This window comes from Panthera leo, chromosome C1 (genome assembly GCF_018350215.1).
Source record: "Panthera leo isolate Ple1 chromosome C1, P.leo_Ple1_pat1.1, whole genome shotgun sequence".
Taxonomy (NCBI): domain Eukaryota; kingdom Metazoa; phylum Chordata; class Mammalia; order Carnivora; family Felidae; genus Panthera; species Panthera leo.
The window spans coordinates 104,481,706-104,505,048 of NC_056686.1; the positions used below are offsets into that span (position 1 = coordinate 104,481,706).

Here is a 23,343-nt window from a genome sequence, read left to right on the forward strand (position 1 = left end):
AAAAAAAATGTACAGTTGCTAATTCTATAGACACATAAACCCATTCTTTAATTTTAAGATTTTATTTTTAAGTAATCGCTACAACCCAAGTGGGGCTTGAGCTCACCACCTAGAAACCAAGAGTCCCATGCTCTACCAACTGAGCCAGCCAAGCACCCCAGCATCCTTTAATATTTTTATAGAAACTGTACACACCGGGGTGCCTGGGTGGCTCAGTTGGTTGAGCGTCCAACTTTGGCTCAGGTCATGATCTCTGTTTGTAGAGTTGAGGCCTGCCCTGAACTTTCTGCTGACAGTGTGGAGCTTTGAGCCTGCTTGGGATTCTGTGTCTCCTTCTCTCTCTCTCTCTGCCCCTCCCATGCTTATGCACATGCTCTCTCTCTCTCAAAAATAAAAACATTTTTAAAAAATTACATACAGGGGCGTGTGAGTGGCTGTCAGTTAAGTGTCGGACTTCAGCTCAGGTCATGATCTCACAGTTCCTGGGTTCCTGCCCCATGTCAGGCTCTGTGCTGACAGCTCAGAGCCTGGAGCCTGCTTCGGATTGTGTCTCCCTCTCTCTCTGCCCCTCCCCTGCTCAAACTCTGTCTCTCTCTCTCTCTCAAAAATAAACATTAAAAAAATTTTAATTGCATACACACAAATACTATCTGAAATGAAAGGTGACTTACTAATTCCAATAAAAAGTATAATTTCATGACAGTTTCTCAATAGTTTTGAGGCACTTCTAACAAACTGCAATTTAGCTGCCCTACCTAAAAGAAAACCTTAAATGCTCAGCCTGTTGACCTTTACAAAACTTCTCCTATGGAACCATTCTTTCCTTTTAGGAGAAAGGGAAAAAACTCAATCTATGTTATATTTCTTTTGTCATTTTACTTGTGGTCTAAGTATCATTTTCCAGTGCTTTGCCTATAAGCAGTTGCTTGCTCTAATATTTTCCACAACTGATTCGTCCTTAGGTACCAACCTGACTGAACTTTAATACAGAAAATGAAAATAGGAACACCACAGGATAGCAAGCTAGCTCCTAGAGACAAGGAGCAAAGTTCACAAACAAACGTCACTCGAATGCAAACTTGAACATGCACAAACAAGAAGCAGAAGCAAAGTGTCCTCGGCTCCAGCCGCATTTCCAGCTTAGAAATCACGAAAACGTACATACAACACTAACTTGGGTGATACTCATGAACCTGAGACTAATTCAAATTTTGAAAACAACAGCTCTGTACATCGTTAAGCGAGAGCTGGAAAGTGTAAAAGAATGAATAAAGTTAAGGTCCTAAGGACCTGACCAGCGAGTGTCCCTGGGTGTCAGCGGAGCGGACCCAGCAGGAGGAAGGAAGCGGGAGAAGGACCAAGGGCGCTTTTGTGCCGACCGTTGGCGCCAGGACTCCCAGCGCGACTCCGCCGCTCGCACAGCGCGTGCGCAGCTCATCACAGAAAGTTAGGGGCGAGCGGCCGCCCTCTTTTATCTTGGCGGGGAGGGAAGGGAGGTGGGGCGCGAGAGCACGTGACCAGGAGTGCGACATTTCTGGTCCAATCGAAAGCGTTTCGGAAAGCGCCCTTGCAGACCCGTTCGGGTACCTCCGGTTCGAGCGGAGGCCGCTCCTCTTTTCGGTCCACTGGTTTCTGGACTCCGGCTTTTGGATCTGAGGGTCTGGTTTGGGGCAACTTTTTGTTGCGCATCCCGCGAATCAAGTCAGGGTCACGGTCTGGAGTGATTGGCGCTTTTTATTTCTTGTACTCCCTAATTAGAGTTTCATTTCTCTAATTTCAAGGCCTGGTGTTCTCTCCCCAAGACGCTCAAATCCGGTGGAGACTCTGGATGCCCTAAAGGGCGTCTTGTTGTAAAAATGGTACTCTCAAAAAACAAAAACTGGTTTATCTGTATTTCAGGGGTTGAGGATTGGGGAAATAAGTAAAAATTTAAGGAGTCAAGTCTCCCATAGGACTACGATAGGTAACACCTCAAAAACGTACCCCTAGAAGATTTTATTTCAGTGTAATCATTTAGGTAAAAATCTCTCGCTCTGTTTATTCAAACCTATCAGGAATCTAAAGCAATGATGCTGGGATAAGATTACCTACAGGGTGTGGTAGGTAATCAGTCGCCCCAGAGGAGTGTGACAAGCAAAGAGGCTTTAGAGAAACTCAATCTTAAGGCTGAAGTCCTTGAAATGAGAAGGGAGGGCTGACAGCTTCAGCTATATTCCAGGAACCTTGGCAGTGGGAAATCAAACTGCAAAAAGATAAAATGTCAGGTGTCAAAACGATACCAAGGGATATTGCCCTCCACACATCCTATTATAGATACCTTGGTAAAAATAAGACGCCTCACCTGGGATCCTAGTCAGAAAATTTCACTAATTTCCTACAAATTACAAATCCTCAGCCCAGCAGAAATGAATTTGTTCTTAACTTAGAATACTCTCATAAAAGGAAGGTGGGGGATGCATGGCTAAAAGGACCGGACTTGCACGGACTTCTCTGCCAGAGCTGCAGAGTGATAGTTAATTGCTGCTTCCCTTGCAGATGCTAGTTTCCTCTGGTGCTGCTGTCTTTGGTTCTTAAGTAAAGTTGCTTCAGCTGTAGTTCTTTCTGTTACACTTAAAGATTCTTCTACCAACCCCAATCTTCCTTAGTCACAGCTGTCTAGATAAGTGACAGCTCCCCCGAGCACACCGTTGCTGGCTTCTCTGTGCCAGCAGAAGACTTGGGAGAAAAGGCCAACAAGTAGAGAAATCCAGTAGCTTCAGTGAGCTAATTCTGGGGCTGGGGAGTGAGTTTATCACACTAAAGTAGAGGCACAGATCATGGCCTTCATCTGCAAGATGGTGTCATCGGAATGTTTAATAGGAGGATGACAAAATAGGGACGTATTCGGTGGCAACGTTCCATCCTGACAGCTAGAATGGGATTTTTTCCATCAGTGTTGTGTGCCTATTTGATGGCCTGTGTCAATAGACCAGTAATGTGGGTGTGTGCATTTTATGGGTAACCGGGTCCAAATGATGCCTTAGCAAAAATTTACTTGTAAATGTTCATAAATTTGAAGAAATAATTGTTGCTTCTGATTGTTAGTCAGAATTGCTATTATGAGGTAACCCTGCTTGGATCTTACCACCCCCAAAAAAGTGAGTAGCTCTGTATGAAATGAAACTATTTTACCTGTATATAAAGTCTTTTTATAAAGATTTTCCTGGAGATCAACCCATTTTGTAATTTCCATTTTGTGGTATAACCTGTTCTCCTTCAAGTTAGGGCTGATCAACAGATTAACACAAGTAGCTGCCTCGGGCCAAATTACCCAAACCTTGTTTTCAAATCTTAGGCTCATTAGTACATGAAAAAGGAATGCAGTAGTAGAATGCTATTATTAAGCACCAGCTGCAGAGTATCATTGCTAGTACGAGGAACAGAGGCGAAATTTTCAGCAACTGGGAGAATGTCCCTTGTTCCAAAGCCTCTCTTTAAAATATAGAAGGAATAAACAATACTTGTGTTTTGAATCACCATGTCACACAGAATTGTTTCATTACCTAATACCTTCATCAAAAACTTTTAGTGTAATTCTACCATTTTCTTTAACCAAGGGGTAAAACGTTTTGAATTTTAAGTTTACTTATTTTTTTTAATTTTTTTTTTTAACGTTTATTTATTTTTGAGACAGAGACAGAGCATGAACACAGGAGGGTCAGAGAGAGGGAGAGACAGAATCCGAAACAGGCTCCAGGCTCTGAGCTGGCAGCACAGAGCCCCACGCGGGGCTCCAACTCACGGACCGCGAGATCATGACCTGAGCCGAAGTCGGCTGCTTAACCGACTGAGCCACCCAGGCGCCCCTAAGTTTACTTATTTTGAGAGAGAGAGACAGAGACAGAGAGAGAGTGCACGCGCTCGCGCACAAGTGGGGGAGGGGCAGAGAGAGCGGGAGAGAGAGAATCCCATGCCAGCTCGATCCCACGAACCAGGAGATAATGACCTGAGCCAAAATCAAAAGTTATGCATTTAACTAACTGAGCCACCCAGGCACCCCCGAATTTTTTAAAGAGGTACAACACACACACACACACACACACACACACACACACACACACACACACACACACACACAATTTCAATAAACAGTTTCTGTAGTTGAGATACACTCCAATATTTTCCACCTCTCAGGGAGCAGAGTTCCGTAATTAAAATACTTTTCCAATATTAAACTGTAAGTAATCACAAAAACATTACTTCACATGCTTGTGCCTTGACTTTATAAATAGACACATGCCAAAGCTGTCTACAAATGAAACATGTTAAAAATCACTTCTCACTGGATAACCCAGAGAGCAGAAAAAAATATTGGTTCAGGTTTGATTTACTCAAGGTAAACACGAATTAGGTTTGTATCATATTATCTTAAGTGTTCTGAAAATACTATACAGTATAAATGAAGACTTTGGATTCATTTTTAAAAACTACTGGTGTGTGACAGGTTTATAATCACGTTAGTTAACTATGGATAGGTTACATCAACTGTCGGAAACAAAGTTATGACTTCAAATCAAAATACAAAACGTGCTGGCTCAATTTGCAACTCCAAAAGGAAAGTTAAAGAACCCAGAATTTTTTCTGCTTCTTGGACAAAAGTGAATAAATAAGGCAGATGATGAGTTAAACTATTAAACTGTAATGTCTCACATGACATCCAAGTGTTTGAGAACTTTCGGGCTGTTTCTGTTTTTAAAAAGACATTCAAAGCCCCATTGGAGGGTTCAAAAAGTGAATGTCATACACTGAAACTATTAACAAATCTTCCATTTATTTGAAGCAATTCAATTTCAAAAACTTTTAAGTTACAGCAGTCACAGAAGAAGAAAAAAAAACAGGGAACAGTCAGAAACAAAATAATCAGGAGTGCTGCATTTTTTTGTTTTTTAACACTGTCATGGCTTTATTCAAAACACAGGTGCACAAAAGTATTAACTTCAAAGTTTTTTAAGGACAGTTTTGAGGAATTTAACACACTATATACATACTGCCATACAAAGAGCATTAAAATAGGACCAAAAACTTCTACAAAATATAAAACCCACCCTTACTTATTTGCATGAAAATACCACCCACAAAGCTAAATAAGTCTTAAAAAAGTCATTTGGAGGCTCTAAATGTTGTTTTCAAACCAAAGAACTCTAATTTTGATTGCACAATAAGACGATTGATAAAGTCAGTATATAGATTTCATTTTAAAAATAAGTATTTTATAGTCTGGCATATACTCTGTGATGAGAATTCTTAGGGACTACAACAGGGTATTTCAAATGTTAAAAAGGAGTAAAATGTTAGCCTTTTGGAGATTCCAATCCCCCCCTCAAAACTTATTCCAAGAGTTTTATTTCAGTCACTTGTGCAACGTTTTTAGTTTACCCACAAATAACTTTGTAGTTTTTACTCTAAAACCCAAAGTCATACATTTGAAACTAAAAAAGAAGTTCTTTACTCAGTAATTTAAATGTGTCCCAGTAACTTCAATTAATTTGCTGAATGCTAACTTTACAAAAACTTACAGATATCCAAAACAAAGCAGAAAAACATTTAGATAGCCAAGATTTCAAAAGCAATTGCCTTGACCGTGGAGCCTCCAAAACAAAAAGGGGATGTACTTTTCTATTGTTATTATACTTAGTAGCCATATATAGAAACACACATTCGTCCTGAAATATTTTTGATTTTTAATGGACATCCACTTGAAAATAAATCTTAATCTTGAATACTGATTTAGTTTCAAATATGTTTCCAACTGCCCAGTATATTCCAATTAAAAGCTATATCTGGTAATACCTTAAAACTATAAGAAGAATAATGAAAGGTTCTACTCAGAAAAATTAGAAATACTTTGCCGTGTGGTATCCAAATCGTTTGGAAAGCTAACTTGAAAATTTGACTTGAATGTCTCATTAATTATCAACAGGCAATAGTTCTGACTTTTGAGGAATATTAATTCTGCTTCTGAAAGCCTCCTCTACTTTTCTTTCTGCATCCTAATAATACGGTCTGTACATCTTGTCAATCAAAAATGATTTACAGTAAGCAGAATCTGTTGCATACAAACGTACTGGTAATAATATTCGTATCTCAGAAAATACTGAATTTCTTTCACTTAGCTTGTTTAAAACTGAGACAGTGTGAAAAGGTGGTTGAGGTATAAAAGACTAAAAGTTTTCCTGGGTATCACATGAGTTTCCCAACTTTTTTTTGAGATAGAGGGAGAGGAGTGAAAAGAGAAATGAAAGTGATTATAAAGGAATTGCTGGGAGGAAAATAAAGAATGCACATTTAAAAACAAAATAACCAACCTACTAGTATGTTGTAATCTTCAGCTTGAAAAAGAAAGGGCTCACCTGCATGTCTCTGAACACATCTCTCTGAACTTCAAAAAGAAAATCGTATTAGTCACCTGACTTTAAAAGTTTTCAGAAGCCTCCACAAAAGCTATGAACTATATTGTTGAGTAGAACCTTTACTATTCTGCTCCTACTTTCCAAGCTACTCAAGTGACAAAAAAGCATCCAAATACCCTTAGCCAAAAAAAAAAAAAAAGTCATTGCCTTCAAACTAAAGATCTCTGGGTCACCTCTAAAAAAATAACCAACTTCTCATTCAAGAGACTTCATTTCATATTCCAGCTGATCGTGATTTCCATTAACTATAAATAACTTTAAAACCTTATGAATGAAATGCACCAAACTACGCCTGTGTAAAAGTGATCATGTTTTAATTATGGGCTAAAAATAACTAATACAATGAGTTTGAATGAGAAAAATGAAGATTCTAAATAAATTGCTAGGGAATTTCACAACGGGGTCAATGAAAATGTTTTCTCTACATACAGTATGATTATTAACAGACTAGTAAATCTTATTTGGAATGATAAGGCAAAAATAGTAAAACCACACTTTTCCTATAAAAGTTACAGGTTATTTTCCGTAGGGTTCACTATGGTACATGAAGAAACAAAGAAGATGTGATCACTCTATTGCACACCCAGGAACTTTAGGGAATCTGGTCTTAGAATGATCTAGTCGTCTTCTTCATCTCCATCGTCTTCAGCATCTCGTTTCCTTTTTTCCCCTCGAAGACCTTCTTCTTCTGAAGGAAGAGTGAAAGAAAAATTGTAAAGTACTCAATTTTAACAAATGAGTACCTGTTAAATTACAAAGTTTTGAATCTTAGTGAAAACTTAATGGCATAAAAAAAATTACAGGTTTGGGGCACCTGGGTGGCTCAGTTGGTTAAGCATCCGACTTCAGCTCAGGTCATGATCTCATGGTTAGTGGGTTCGAGCCCTGCGACAGGCTCTGTGCTGACAGCTCAGAGCCTGGGGCCTGGAGCCTGCTTTGGATTCAGCGTCTCCCTATCTCTCTGCTCCTCCCCTGTTCATGCTGTCTGTCTCTCTCACTCAAAAAGAAATAAACATTAAAAAAAAATTTTTTTTAATTATAGGTTTAAGTTTCCTCTCTGAAAATTTTTCAATTTTAGTGTATTGTAAAGGCTTAATAGACAGAAATCCATAAATAATGACGGCTTGCTGTGCACCCTTGTGGCCAAATCATGAAGTACAGATCAAGAAACTAGGGGCTTGTCATTACAAGAATTATTAGCGAATTTTTAAATTTATTTTGAAAGACCTAGGTAAAGAGGACTAGAGAGCATTATTTGAGAATTCCACTGCTCTTGAGAGATAAGGCTTCACCCTCTTCAAAATGAAAGACCTAAGAAAGTAATAAATTAAGGCTCAAGGTTCCATGATCTCTTCATACCATTTTAAAAATAAATGTTAGAGTGGTGCCTGGGTGGCTCAGTCGGTTAAGTGTCCGACTTTGGCTCAGGTCATGATCTCACAGTTCGTGGGTTCTAGCCCCGCATAGGGCTCTGTGCTGACAGCTGAGCCTGGAGCCTGCTTTGGGATTCTCTGTCTCCCTCTCTCTCTGCCCTTCCCCTGCTCGTGCTCTGTCTCTCAAAAATAAATAAACATTAAAAAAAATTTTTTTTAAATAAAAATAAATGTTAGAGGCTGGTTTTTTGTTTGTTTTTTAATGAAATTATTGAATGCCCTGAGAACATTACTCTTTTAAAGAGGTTTTAGGGGTGCCTGGCTGGCTTGTTACAAGGAGCATAAGACTCTTGATCCCAAGGTCATGAGTTCGAGCCCCACGTTGAGTGTAGAGATTACTCAAATCAACTTTAAAAGAAAAAGGTTTCATACTTCTCAAGGTGCTCTATGTTACCAAAATCAATTACAATTTGAATTATAGACTCATTTGTTAAAGTATACGAATAATAGCTGTAACTTGAATGTTAGGATTTCTTTAATGGCTAATGTAACTCACCATCTTCTTCCTCTTCTTCCCCTTCTTCAACATAGTCATCATCATCTTCTTCATCCTTGAAAATCAAATATTTGATTTGAGAATAAAAAGCCATGACGCATATTTTTCACTGTTTGGTAATAATACATTCCAACAAGAGCAAAAAACTATGGTCATTCTACATTCTGACAACCTGTGCCTAACTTACGTAGGTGTTTTCTAGGAACCCAACTAAATCTAGATTCTTTATGAAAGTAACTTATGTTTTGGACCAGCACTGTTCAAAAGAACTTTCTGCAACAATGGAAACGTTCTGTATCTATGCTGTCCACATGTGGCTACTGAGCATTTAAAATGTGACCAGTACAGGGGTGCCTGGCTGGCTCAGTCAGCAGAACATGCAACTTTTTTTGTTTTTAAAGTTTATTTACCCAGAGGGAGAGGGAGAGGGAGAGAGAGAGAGAGAGAGAGAGAGAGTGTGTGTGTGTGTGTGTGTGCGCGCGCGCAAGTGGGATAGGGACAGAGAGAGGGGGAGAGAGAATCCCAAGCAGGCTCTGTACTATCAGCATAGAGCCCAATGTGGGACTCAAACCCACAAACCGTGAGATCGTGACCTGAGCCGAAATCAAGAGTTGGACGCCTAACTGACTGAGCCACCCAGGCGCCCCAAAGTGTGCAACTCTTGATCTTGCAGTTGTGAGTTTGAGCCCCATGCTGGGTGTAGAGATTACTTAAAAATAAAAAAAAATCTTAAAAAATAAATGAAATAAATAAAAATAAAAAAATAAAATGTGACCAGTACAAACAAGGAACTGAATTTTTCATTTTATTTTAATTTAAATAACGAAATATGTCCAGTGGCTACTATAATGGACAGAGTACCTTTAGACTATTTCAAAGAAAGGTCTTCTATTTTATAGAGTGAGAAAGGAATTACCTGAATTCTTGCCCCAACATAGTTATATGCACTAAATATGTCACTTAATCTCTCTAGACCTCAGTTTTCCTTTTTTTTTTTTAATGTTTATTTTTTAGAGAGACAGAGCATGAGTCGGGGAGGGGCAGACAGAAGGAGACACAGAATCTGAAGCAGACTCCAGGCTCTGAGCTGTCAGCACAGAGCCCGACGTGGGACTCGAACTCACAAACGGTGAGTTCATGACCTGAACCGAAGTTGGACACTTAACCGACTAAGCCACCTAGGTGCCCCTGGACCTCAGTTTCCTAATCAATAAAAGAAAGTATTCATCTAGAAAGATCTACAAGTTCCTTCTATATCTAAAAATCTACACATCAAAACAGCAAAAAAATCACACAAAAAAGTCACAAAACTTGATCTACAACTCTTGTGAAAGAGCTGTTCAGGATAGCTAAGATGTAAACATAGCCAATTGGGATACAAATCTCTAAAGTGCACTACCATTTTATGCTAACAAACCTTTCCCTTGCATAATCAGTCATCATTTTGACCATGAACACTATACTCATTAGTGTATGCTATTCCCTCAGAGCCTATTAATATATGTAGGATGGTTTTCTCCTTTTAAAAATGACCCTCGCCTCTACTTTTAATTGTACCTTTTCCTAGTTTTCGTGCCTTCTCTTTTACAGTAGGTTACTACTTCAATTTTAATCTGCTATGGATTCAGAAAATAGATCAATAAGCTTATTAGAGATTTGAATATAAAAGAGAAAATAGGTTTAGAATAACAGCTGAAACACTGTCCTACAAAGAAAATGTCTTTGGTTACTTTATATTGGCTATTCAGAGGCCTTTTACACTTACTGCCAAATAGTTGAGTTCTACTATATGTTTGAAAAAAATGAAACCAATCTAGGGTCTCCCCTCCAACCCCACAAAAGTTTACTGCTCCTTAAAAATATTTTAATTGGCAGGGCACGTGGGTGGCTCCATCGGTTAAGTGTCTGACTTCAGCTGAGTTCATAATTTCATGATTCTTGGGCTTGAGCCCCATATCAGGCTCTGTGCAGAGCCTGCTTTGGATTCTGTGTCTCCCTCTCTTTCTGCCCCTCTCCCACTCACTCTTTATCTCTTTCAAAAATAAACATAAAAGAAACACTTTAATTGGCAAATGTCAAGAACTGCTGGGTATTGAAGGAAAATTTGTACAACCCATCCCTTTCACAGTATCCATAGCCCCATTTGTGTCTAGAAATACTAAACAGAACTTAATTTCCCAGCACGTAGCTAGGATCCCCTGAGAAACTCAACTGCACAACACTCATATCAGAAATCAGTCTTATACAATTAATTCAAATACTGAAAAGCATTCTATACCAGAACATCATCAAGCTACAAGGAGCAGAAGGAATAGATGGGGTAGCCAATAGTATAAAAAGGAACCACAGTAAAAATCGGAGAACCTAAAGCCTTAAACTAAAGACGAAAAGAAAGGAAGAGAGAAGGGTAGAGGAGAGAGGGGACAGGAAGAGGAAGGAAAGGGAAAGAAATAAAAAGAAAGAAAAACAAGGGACACATTTTAAACATCTCCTATCTGCAAATGATAAGTGAGGATATTTAAATATTTGCAATTTTTTAAAAAACAGTGGAGACACTAATCACATTTATTCCTTAATTTAGAAAAGCCCAAGTCTCAAAAGCTAATTACTTCTCTGGATTTTGCTTTAAACAAAATATGGTTCAACTAACTGATTCATGGAGTGGCTCAGTCAGTTAAGTATCTGACCTTTTTTTTTTTTAATTAACATTTTATTTATTTTTGAGAGACAGAGTGTGAGTGGGGGAGGGGCAGAGAGCGAGGGAGACATAGAATCCCAAGCAGGCTCCAGGCTCTGAGCTGTCAGCACAGAGCCCAGCAGGGGCTGGAACCCACCAACTGTGAGATCATGACCTGAGCTGAAGCCGGGTGCTAAACCAACTGAGCCACCCAGATGTGCCAAGTATCTGATTCTTGATTTTGGCTCAGGTCATGATCTCACAGTTTGTGAGTTCGAACCCCACATCAGGCTCCGAGCTGTCAGTGCAGAGCCTGCTTGGGATTCTCTTTCTCTCTCTCCCTCAAAAATAAATAAATAAACTTTAAAAAGTTGATTCATGTTTTTAAGCCTTTTTTATTTTTTATTATTTTTTTAATGTTTATTTCGAGAGAGAGAGAGGGAGCAGGGGAGGGGCAGAGAGAGGAGAGAGAGAGAATCCCAAGCAGGTTCTGCGCTGTCAGCACAGAGCCCAGCGTGGGGCTCAATCTCACTAACCTTGTGAGATCATGACCTGAGCCGAAATCAAGAGTCAGATGCTTAACCAACTGAGCCACCCAGGCATCTCTAAGCCTTTTTTTAAATTGAAGTAGACTTGACATACCATGTTACATTAGTTTCAGGTGTACTACATGGTGATTCAGCAAGTCTATATCTTCTGTTACACTCACCACAAGTATAGCTATCATCTAAGCCTTTAGTTATTAATGTCATCTATTAGATAATACCCCTCAATAAAAACTCAGCTTTCATCAGTGACTTGTTCAGTAGAGACTATGATCTTTTCCCAATTAATGGGAAATAACATGTTTCCTCATTGTACTATGTACAGTACAGGGGCACCACAATTCCCAATTCTTCTACAGCCCCCATCCCCATTTTTAACGAAATGTCCTACAGATACATCAAGACCTTCTTTATCCATATTAATTCCTTACCTCTAAAGAGCAGATGAAATAAAAATATTACTCAAACCATGCAGGTACTACACTGACTTAACATCGTGGGAATTACCTCAGAGATTTTTGCTCTATACTGGACTGTGTCACTTTTAACATTTCCCAATATTCAGTGGAATGATAAACACAAACATCAGCAGTCAGTTGAAAATCATTTTAATGTTTATTTCTTTTGAGAGACAGTGCATGGCTCCACGCCACCAGAGCCCGACAGAGGGCTTAAACTCACGAACCACAAGATTATGACTTGAGCCAAAACCAAGAGTCAGATGCTTAACACACTGAGCCGCCAAGGCGCCCCAGTTGAAAGTCATTTTTAGGGGCAGGTGCCTGGATGGCTCAGTCAGCTGAGCATCTGACTTCAGCTCAGGTCATGATCTCGCAGTTTGTGAGTTCAAGCCCCTCATCAGGCTCTGTGCTGACAGCTTGAATCCTAGAATATGATTCAGAATCTGTGTCTCCTTCTCTCTTCCCCTCCTCTGCTTGCCTCTGTCTCCATCTCAAAAATAAATAAACATTATGGGGTGACTGGGTGGCTCAAGTTGGTTAAGCATTCGACTTTGGCTCAGGTTATGATCTCCCAGTTCGGGAGTTTAAGCCCCACATCAGGCTCTGTGCTGACAGCTCAGAGACTAGAGCCTGCTTTGCATTCTGTGTCTCCCTCTCTCAAAAATAAATAAATGTTAAAACATTTTTGGGAAAAAAATGAATAAATAAATAAATAAACATTAAAAAAAACTTTTTAAAGTCATTTTTAAACTACTTAATACTAGGGGTGCCTGGATGGCTCAATCGGTTATGCATCTGACTTTTGATTTTTGCTCAGGTTGTGATCTTATGGTTCATGAAATCAAGCTCCAGGACAGACTCTGAGTGGGTAGTACAGAGTCTACTTGAGATTCTCTCTCTCCCTCTCTACACTCCTCCCCCTCCTTATAAATAAATAAATAATAAAATTATATCAGAGAAAAATTATCATCAGTGATATTACCTATCTAACCAATGTAAAGGTCATTAGGAAAACAAATAATGCTAACAATTCCTAGTCTAAATCAAGAGATATTATTTTTAATAATAAAAAACTTTGAATTATTAACATAAAACAATAATTTAACAACATTAGGAGAAAACAGTAATTCCCAGGGGCTGAAGATCATTTGTTCAAGTCAACTGACGTTTTCTGTGAGCTTACTATGTTCCTGTCAATGCACTAGATGCTGAGATACAAAGATAAATGGCCCTTCCCTCAAGGAGCTGACCCTCGAGTAGAAAGTGGCCAAATAAACAAGTTTTTACAAAAGTGTGTACAGGCAATAAAGCCTAATCAAGGTTCAAAGGTAACAGAGGAAGGAGTAGTTATCTATGAAAACTTACAGAAAGCTTCAATAATGAAGCAACTCCAAAACTGAGTTTTTAAAGAGTCTGCAATGCATGATTTGCATAGCAGTCACAGGAGTATATATACATAAGTGGCTTGGTCATGGACTTGTACATAAAATCAGTGTACTTTACAAGCTTTACTATACTTATGTTTACCTCAGTAAGAACAGAAAATAAAGTTCACCAGAGAGCATGGGTAGAAAGTCACTACAGATAGAATACACAATGTAGCTACAGTCAGAAAGGCAAGAAATAGCTCGGTGTGACAATTTAATTTGGTACTGAGGGAGAAGAGGCTAGAGGAGGAAGCAGGGGCTAATAATGATGGGCCTTGTATGTCTTGGTGGCAACAGGGAAACAAAGTGATTCATGCAGCCTGGTGACATGATCTCATTTGCATTCAGAGTACCCAAGCACATACTGTGGATGATACACCTTTGTGGTGACACTGTATTCAGAGAGACCATTTGGAAAGCTACTACAAAACCATTAGCAAGACATAATTAGGGGAAAGGAAAGTCTTCTTGAGTGCCTACGATGTGCCGGGGACTAGATACTTTAAGTGTATTATCCTGTCAGTTCCTTAAAATAATCCTAAGAGGTTGGTATAATCTCCGTTTTATAAATGCAGAAGCTGAGGCTCAGAAACTTTTGTAAAATGTTCTCCACCATCCCACGCTACTGAGGGCTGAGCGGTTTTGAACGATAGCTGGGTGGTAAAATAGGGGTTTGCGATTATCTGGATACACTGTGAGCTGACGGACAGTGGTAAAAAGGACAGGCAGACAGATACATGCAGACCCACAAGTCAGGAACAGCTTTCCACTTTCCACTCAACTTCCTACTTTAGGACTTGACCTTAGGCCTAAATGGCTTTCAGTGCAGGTAAAAAGTGCCTATTCACCTGGATTTCTTCTTTCATTAAGTAGGAGAGGCCCACTTCCTCTTCTCCCTCTCCCAGTTCTGAGCCTGCCTCCTCCTCCTCCTCCTCCTCCTCCTCCTCTTCCTCCTCCTCCTCGTCCTCCTCCTCCTCCTCATAGCCTTCTGGTGGACCAGCTTCATCTTCCTCTTCGTCTTCATCATCTTCATCTCCGTCTTTAAAAATATTTTGAAAGATGAACAAATGGCTGGGAAAAATGTTTCTTGGTAGTATGTCGATCCTATTTTCCCTTGTCCCAATCACCTCAAACTCTTAAGCCAACGGGTGGGTGGAAAGTATCCCAGGGTGATTTTCTTTTTTTTTAAGACTTCCCTTTTGTAACATCCTCCTTTACTATTTGAGAAACATGGCTTCTAAATACTGAACTGTTTCCAACATATAGATTGTCATCAAAACGTTGCATGCACTAGGGGCGCCTGGGGGGCTCAGTCCATTAAGCGTCCCACTTCAGCTCAGGTCATGATCTCGCGGTTTGTGAGTTGGAGCCCCACGCTGGGCTCTGTGCTGACAGCTCAGAGCTTTGGAGCCTCCTTCGGATGCTGTGTCTCCTTGTCTCTCTATCCCTTCCCCACTCTCACTCTGTTTCTCTCTCTCAAAAATAAGTAAACATTGGGGCGCCTGGGTGGCGCAGTCGGTTAAGCGTCCGACTTCAGCCAGGTCACGATCTCACAGTCCGTGAGTTCGAGCCCCGCGTCAGGCTCTGGGCTGACAGCTCGGAGCCTGGAGCCTGTTTCCGATTCTGTGTCTCCCTCTCTCTCTGCCCCTCCCCCGTTCATGCTCTGTCTCTCTCTGTCCCAAAAATAAATAAAAAAAACGTTGAAAAAAAATAAAAAAAAAAAAATAAAAAAAAAAATAAGTAAACATTAAAAAAAATTTCTTTAATAAATAAAAAATGAAATGTTACATGCACTAAACTTTATTTTATTTTGTGGACACTTCAAAGCTCTTTTATCTATCATTCCATTCCATCATTTTCTAACATTGTTTATCCATCAAATTTCTTTTTAGAGTAAAAAACTTTTTTTAAAAATATTTATTTTTGAGAGAGAGGGAGTGTAAGTGGGGGAGGGGTGTGGAGGTGGGGGACAAAGGATCCCAAGCAAGCTCCCTGCTGACAGGAGAGAGCCTGCCCTGATGTGGAACTCAAACCCAGGAACCTTGAGATCATGACCTGAGCCAAAGTCAGACGCTTAACCAACTGAGCCACCCAGGCACCCCGTTACACTAAAAACTTTTATGGGGTCTTTTATTTGAGCAGGTCATGATCTCAAGGTTCATGAGACGGGGAGCCCCGGGCTGTGCTCTGTGGCTGACAGCACAAAGCCTGCTCGGGATTCTCTCTGCCCCTCCCCCACTTGCGCTCTCTGATGCACTCTCTCTCAAAATAAATAAACTTAAAAAAAAAAAAACAAAAAACTTTTCTACCAAGAATAATAAACAGTATCCCATAACTAACAAGATCCATTCCATCATCTGTTAGTCACCCATTTATCCAAACATGTATATTCAGTATCTAATTTTAGAACATTTTCATCACCCCCCTCAAAAAAACCCATACACATTTACAGTCATTCCCCAATCTCCTCTCCCCCAGCCCTGGTGACCACTACTCCATCTTCTATGAATATGCCTATTCTGGACACGCCATACAAATGAAGTCATACAAAATGTGGCCTTTTGTGTCTGGCTTTTTTCACTTCATAGAATGTTCTCAAAGGTACAGCATTTATCAGTGCCTCATTCATTCTTATGACAGAATAATATTTCATTGTATGGACGTATCACATTTTGTTTATCCATCAGTTGATAGGCCATTTGGATTGTTTCCATTTCTTGGCTATTATGGATAACACGCAAGGAATGGTTCCTTTTTTAAAAAAATAAATAAATAAAAGGTACTATTTTAAAAGTTACCACTTTTACTAGGTGGTGGTTACACAGTTTATACAGATATAAAATTTTCATGGAGCTTGGTACTACAATAATCATTAAATTCCCCAAGCTATCAGAAATCTTAAAGAAGAAACACAGGATTAGGGCTTTGGGTTTTTAAATTTTTCTTCTTACTAATCTCTTTTTTTTCCCCCCAACACCTAAATATCCAGGCCCAATCTAAATTGCACAGCTAGACTGGAGGCTGTATTTATAGGCATTAAGAATGATTACCTTCATCATCCTCTTCTTCTGAGTCCGGTGCCTCATTATCATCCTGGTCAAATCCATCTAGGTAAGTGATTTGCTGCAGCAGTTCAAAAATACTTTCTCTGTAATCCTCCAGGTTTGTGATCTCACAGTTAAACAAGTCAAGGCTTTTCAAATTTTTAAGATTTTGCTGGAAAAGTAAAAAGTTAAAGCTTACATTTCAAGATTTTAAATACTATATTACTTCTTTGTAATTCATGAACCAGAAAACACATATTTGAAATCAGAATGATTTTTGGATCTTTCGCATTTTATAATGAAGGGTTATTGTATCAATTCTCTTAATGAGGCCCCAGGATGCAAGTATCACGAGGGAAGGGGCTTTATTCTGTTCACCACTGTAACTGCGGCACCTGATTAGTGCCTTACTATGGTAGCCACTTGATAGATTCTGTTGACAAAATATGTGCATAAATAGACAATAACAACATTGTGGTTAGCTTAAATCTAGTCAAGCTTATTGTCAACAATTTTTACCTCCTCCCAAGCTTTTCTTTAAATCAGAGCAGCAGGGGCCCCTGGGTGGCTCAGTCAGTTAAGCATCCAACTTCAGCTCAGGTCGTGATCTCAAGGTTCGTGGGTTCAGGCCCCACACAGGGCTCTGTGCTGACAACTCAGAACCTGGAGCCTGCTTCAGAGTCTGTGTCTCCCTCGTTCTCTGTCCCTCCCCTGCTCGTGCTTGGTCTCCCTCTCTCTCTCTCTCAAAAATGAATAAACATTTTAAAAAATCTTTAAAAGAAGTAAAAGCAGTAACCATCTAGATCAAAACATGTAAGAAATTCAGAAGTTTCAAACAGTGAAATATAAATCAATAATGAAATATAAATCAATAAAACAGAAGCAAATCTCAGAAAATCAACCAAAAAAGAGAAAGTCCAGAGACTTTCCACTTACCAGAGCTTCTACTGTACTGAGATCTTTGATTTTGTTTCCACTCAGATTGAGGTAGGTAAGATTTGGACATTTCTCTGCCAGGACTTCCAAGCCTCCCGAAATTATATTGTCACTGAGTTCCAACTAAATATTCAACATGGAGAGAAAACAAACCATTGTGAAAGCTTAGGGCAGATCAGATTTTCAAAATATATCCATGTGAAGAAGAAAAACAATTGTCATTCTCTCTGGCTTCAAGAAACTGTCACAAATTATTAATTTCCAAATTCCCACCTACAAATGCCAAATAATATATTAGAACCCCTACAGAGTAAGCTTATAACCCTAGTTTGGCTCCAGTCGTATTATAGTTGGATCTTTATGTTTCAGAGAAAAATATTTGGTAGATATTAAATCCAAATTCATGTCATAAAGCAATTTCATTAGTAAATGTAAATTTCTAAAAGCATTAATAGAGCTGATTCCAAAATCCTACATAACCCTTTTTCTTATCTGTAGAAGTTTAGAAACTTCTAATTAGAAGGCAGAATGGTTGTTTCACTTGGCCAAAACCTGGGCCTCAAAATTATGATGATTTCAAGCTTAATGCCAACTTACCTTTCGAAGTTTATTTAAGCTGGGCAGCCGAGCCAGTGAACTTAGTTCCACATTAGCCATACTCAGAAACTCTAGTTTTTTAAAAGTATCATTCAGGCCCTCAATTTCCCCATTGACACATAGGCAATTATCAAGGACTAATTCTGTCACCTGTAAGACAGAAAATGAAATGAGTCTTTACTCTGCAATCTGTTTAGCAAAAGATCTGAGTCTTGACACACTGGAAATATGAAGATAAAACCATCAGTCCTGGGGCGCCTGGGTGGCTCAGTCAGTTAAGCATCAGACTTTGGCTCAGGTCATGATCTCGTGGTTTGTGGGTTTGAGCCCCACCTTGGGCTCTGTGCTGACAGCTCAGAGCCTGCTTGGGATTCTCTTCTTCTCTCACTGCCTCTCCCCCACTCCTGCTTTCTCTCTCACAAAATAAACTTTAAAAAAAGAATACACACATCAATCCCCTTACCCAGATCCTTTTCATTCTCTCCTCTCCCACCAAAACCTGAAATACAATCTAAAGTCATCATTATAAGTTAACCTTTTAAATTTAAACTTAGACCAATTAGTTCAATGCCTGTTGAAATCACTGATGCAGGGGAAAAAAAACTTTGAAAAAGGTCCCATGTGAAACTTGCTTCTGCCGGTGATGAGAAGGACTCTCAACATGAGAGCATATACTTTACAGTGAGGTGATGCCTGGGCTACTGGTAAAGGATTCCAGGGAGCTGCCCTAAAGCATAAGGGAGAAGAAAGGAGACTATTTTATTCATGTTTCCAGTTTAAATTCCTTGATCTTTGGTTGATAAATGCCACCATAACTCCCAAATACCTTATTACCCTTCGTGAAGAAATGTTAGAAAGCTCATGCTGAGAAAGCTGGCTTTTAGAGTGGCCTAACAATGTCACCCAGAACGATACATCCTTGACAAAATGTTATTTCTCTGTAACACCCTCCTAGCATTTTTGTTTCTCCCACAGTGGGGGAGGGGGAGGGGCTGCATCCTCTATTAGGTCACAGTTGTAGAACAAAACTTGCCGCTGTGTGGACCTGGAAGGACTTAATCTTAAGGGGGAGCCAGGAGACTCTGGCAGTCTATTCCCAATGCAAAAATATGTTTGAGGTATTTTGAGGGCTAAAAATTAGCAACGAGGAATGCCGCCTTCTCTAGTTGAGTATGACTTTGACAATTATTTTAGAGACCAGAGAAGGTATATGATCTGTTTAGAGGTAAGGAAGCCAAGGCCCAAAGGGTAAGAATGACTTGGCTAAGGTCACACAGTTTGTATGACAGAACTGTGCCTCACTCTAAATCTTCTGACTCCTGGTCCAGCTGAGCGGGAGGAGAGAGAGCCACAAGATTTGGTGTCAGAAAGCCAGTTCTTCCACTTAAGTAACTTCACTGCCCCGGAGGGGACTCCATTTGCTAATTTGGATTCTAGAACAATACAATCCACCTTACAAGTCCCTCCAAGGAGAAAAGTAAAAAACAAACACAAACAGGTTTTGTAAACAGTAAAGAGCTATACAAATACAAGAGACCGTTATTACACCACAGGGGAGGAAGGAGAGACTGCAAAAAAGCAACATCCGGCACTCCCCAAAACTGGCAAGGAAATTACTATGGATAGGGTAGGTAAATGAAAGGGGGGTATGGAGGAGCAAATTCACTTTTCCAAACTAAGACATACAAAGCATACTAAATGTGTGCTTCTGTAAGGCAGCTTTTTTTTTTTCCTGAAGCCCCCAAAGAGTAGGCCCTAGAAAACTCCCATCTCTCTCTGGGGTGATAGCAGCGACTGTTTCCTCCTCCCCGCCCTTTGCCAATTTCAGAGAAAAAGGGACTTAAAACACACACACACACACACACACACACACACACACACACACACACACACACACACACATTAAGACATTGGGTTCCCATTCTGCAGGCCACCACAGCCCACCGAACAGAGCCCACTCCTCCCCTGTGCTGGTGTGCGCAGGCACCACCCCCACCCACCCCTGCAGAAAACAACTGTATCCTCATGTTCCACCTCTCGTGTTTATTTCAGAGGCCGCAATTAACAAGACTCGACGCTTTCCTCGGCGTCCTGGAGTGCGAGCTTCCTCACGAACCACGGGCCCCGCTCTCGCGACCCGCAGCTCCGACCCACGGGAAACCCAAGACGGGGCGGGGACTCCTCGAGGGAACAGGGGGTCGCCTCCCCGCCCGCGTGCCCGGCACCTCCGCCCCGGGCGGAGAGGGCTGGGTGCAGCCGAGGAAGCGCCCTCAAGCAGGAGGCGGAAACGCCTCCCGCCCGACCCCCGAAAAGTTGGCCGCGACCCGCCTCACGTGGCCCCTCCCAACCCCGTCTCTTTAACTGAGGCGACGGCAGCAAGAGCGCATCATTTAGTTTCGCCGAGCCCAGCTTTAACGCACGAAACTACTACGGCCCATTTGTTGAGTTCTGTGAAACCTTCTCCCGGGATCAAATTCGGAGTGACGGCCACTACGACACGACACGCCGAGTAGCATTACGCCGCGGGGAGACCGAGGGGATTACGCCTCGCGTCCCCTCCCCACCTCCGGTCTGGGCGACGACTCCCAAAACTTACCCGCGGCCGCGGAACCGACCGCTGACCCAGATTCCGCCCGGCGGCGGGCGGCGCGCGCCGCTTCCCGGGGGAGTGGGCGCAGCCGTCGGCAAACGGTACGCGGACTCCGCCAGGGACCCCAGCCCGCGCCCGGCGCGACGTCAGACACCCAAGGGCCTCGAGGCCGCGGGCACCCCCCGAAAAAAAGAAAAAAAGAGTTGGCAGCGTTGCAGAAAAGTTGGACTAAGTTCTCAGGCGACGATGGCTGCAGCGGGGGCAAGTGCGACCGGTGGGTCGCCCCCACGCCACCGGCCCCCAGGAGGAGGAGGAGGGGACGAGGCGGCGGAGCGGCCCCCAACACTCCGCTTCCTGCCCCCACCAGGACAGGACTCCCGACTCGAAGAGGGCTGAAGGAGGCTAAGCCCCCGGGTACACACAAAAACGCCCCTAGAAACTTAAACCTTCGCCATTTTTAAGTAGAAGATTTTAATGATTTAACACTTAAAATTAAATATTTCCCCCAAACCGTAACCTCAGGGTTACGGGGTTAACTCAATACCCCTCCTCAGACACCCACCCGGATCCCTACAAAGCCGATCTTCCCAATACAGGTCCGGTGGGGAAGGGGAGGGGGCTGAGTCATCTCACCTCCTCCGGGGCTCTGTTCCTTAACTCCAGGTTAATCCTCTTCTTCATCTCCATGTCCTCCTCCTGCTCTTCTGCGGCTACTCCCTTCCCTTACCCTTTCCTGCCTTTCCCACTACCCCCAACCCTTAATTTTAAAAGATTTGTAAATGAATGAAAAGAAAAGCAAATATAAACGCCCACCACCACCAGATAGGTGTGGGGAAGAAAGAAGAGAATAGCAAATGGAGTCCAAGGAGTTGGGACTCTAACTCGACTGCCCCCACCTCCTTGTCCACACACTCGCGCGCACTCACACGCACACACACACACGCGCGCGCACACACACACACACACATACACACACACACACACACACGCACACACACACACACCCGCAGTTCCTTCCCCTTCAATGGCTGCTCTGAGACTGAGCCTCCATGACACGGCACCGCCAACCCCCTGGCCTACACTCCACCCACCTCCCGAATGTATTGGTCAAGTCTTCAGCATCGCACTGTTTCATTGGGCTGCACAAATGTCCGTCAGTCTTCAGGGTGGACCTGAACCAGAAGTACTGTGTCTATTGGCTACGACCAAGCGCGCAGTTAACTCCGATAGGTCCAGGAGGGTGTTCGTCCTGGGGAAATGATTTTGAATCCCTGTAGCCCCCCTCCTTTTCTTTGTGTGGTTGGCGCGCTTTCCCTAGGCGTTCGACGGTTTTGATGCTCGCTGGATTTGTTTGGGTTTTTTTTGTTTTTAGTGTGAAAGGGAGGGAGAAAGCATCTTACGTGCCCAGGTTGCAGGACTGATCATTTGGTACACAGCACGCACGAGCTCTTGGCCTTTTTAAAGCACCTTGCAGCCAAGGTGCGCCGCAACGTGCACATGATCTAAAAAGCGTGCCTTCATGGTACTGCCCTTCTTGAGACAGTCTTCTGGTGCAGAACCAGAGCCGGGATAAAGATAGTATTTTAACTTCCACCCTGAAGGACTGAACGATTTTGAAAGAAGTTGGGTGAAGTATGTAAGTTAGGCACCTTTAAACAAAACTACCCTGAAGGAATTGTTACTGGGGTAATTGTTGCTGTAATAAACACTAAGTCCTTGGAGGAAAAACAGTGCTGGACTAATGAAAATCAGACGTCGATTCGCATAGAAATGGTACCCCAATGCCTCTCCTTTCTAATTTCCCCTCCGTTGGTTTCAATGGATATCTGTAGGTAAAATGTGCCTTTAAAAGTCTGAATGCGAGTATAAACCAGCGGGATGAGTTTTGTTTGTTGTTGTTTTTTTTAATTTTGTCTTGAGCAGTCTAACTTTTCTCAGTTCTTGCTTAAATGTTGTCCTTCTCATTCCCTTACACCACTCTCAGGATAAACACCCAAAGAAATTCCAGATGATTTGGAGAAGAAAGTGGATGAATTAGTCCCAATTCCTCTCAGCGGAGTGCTTGTTGGCTATTTTTTCAGTTTCTCGGGTTAGAGACCTTTAAGGGTTTCAAACAGACTCCTCACCACTTTGCCACCACCTCTGCTTCTCCCACTCAGAGACACACCGCTCCTCAATTAGGCTTACATTTAAAATGTAAATATTTAGTATTTTGCATGTTAAGTACTTTATGGGGAAAGAAAATAGTGATTATCTTCTCGATAAGTGTTTCCTTTGAAATCTTGAAAAGGAAATTTTGTGAAGAGGAAAACAGGGAAAGGGAGAGCTTTTGGTATAAAATGACTTGGGGGGTGGGGCAGTCAATTCAGCGTTAGTTAAGCTTGTTTTGTTTTCACACAGGCTAAAGGAAGCCAGGATAATATGAAAACAACCAAATGGATTGAGGAACAGTTAAAAGGAAGAGTTTTAAAAGGGGTGGGGGGAGGGGCAGGAGTGGTGGAACAAAAGGGCTATAAAGAAACCTGAAAGTACATTTTAGTACCAGCTTGAGTAGAAGACCTATGGTTGGTCTCATCCCACCAGCCACAGCAGGGTTTGGAACTCTGGAATGGCATCCCAAAGAGAGTTCAGGGAAGGCGATTCAGATCTAGGAGCCATACACATATGAATAATAGTTGAGACTATGAG

At 41.6% G+C, this 23,343-nt stretch overlaps 1 protein-coding gene across 3 annotated transcripts; it reads right to left on the reverse strand.

Moving 5' to 3' along the window:
* Positions 1–6,746: 6,746 nt before the first annotated feature.
* Positions 6,747–21,781, reverse strand: ANP32E (acidic nuclear phosphoprotein 32 family member E). Of its 3 annotated transcripts, XM_042953821.1 has the most exons (7): positions 21,289–21,748; positions 18,066–18,215; positions 17,469–17,591; positions 16,539–16,704; positions 14,337–14,527; positions 8,379–8,433; positions 6,747–7,137 (listed from the first exon to the last, which is right to left on the reverse strand). In XM_042953821.1, exons 1-7 carry the CDS (start codon positions 21,340–21,342, stop codon positions 7,067–7,069), a joined length of 810 nt encoding a protein of 269 aa, XP_042809755.1. In that variant the 5' UTR covers positions 21,343–21,748; the 3' UTR covers positions 6,747–7,066. The 3 variants fall into 3 exon arrangements, 2 of the variants coding, with proteins under 2 accessions (XP_042809755.1, XP_042809756.1); XR_006206701.1 differs by lacking the exon at positions 14,337–14,527 and having other exon boundaries at positions 21,289–21,741; XM_042953822.1 differs by lacking the exons at positions 6,747–7,137; positions 8,379–8,433; positions 16,539–16,704 and having other exon boundaries at positions 13,536–14,527; positions 21,289–21,781.
* Between the last annotated feature and the right edge of the window lie 1,562 nt (positions 21,782–23,343).

Bases quoted from the DNA above. Each gene is read 5' to 3' on its own strand.
- ANP32E (XM_042953821.1), bottom strand. From the start codon at position 21,342: ATGGAGATGAAGAAGAGGATTAACCTGGAGTTAAGGAACAGAGCCCCG. The intron at 8,434-14,336 runs GTGAATAGGCAC...TTGATTTTCAAG, and splicing joins TAATGAAAGAAGAAATCCAG to GATGAAGAAGATGATGATGA. The intron at 7,138-8,378 runs GTGAGTTACATT...CTCTTCCTTCAG, and splicing joins GGAAGAAGAGGAAGAAGATG to AAGAAGAAGGTCTTCGAGGG.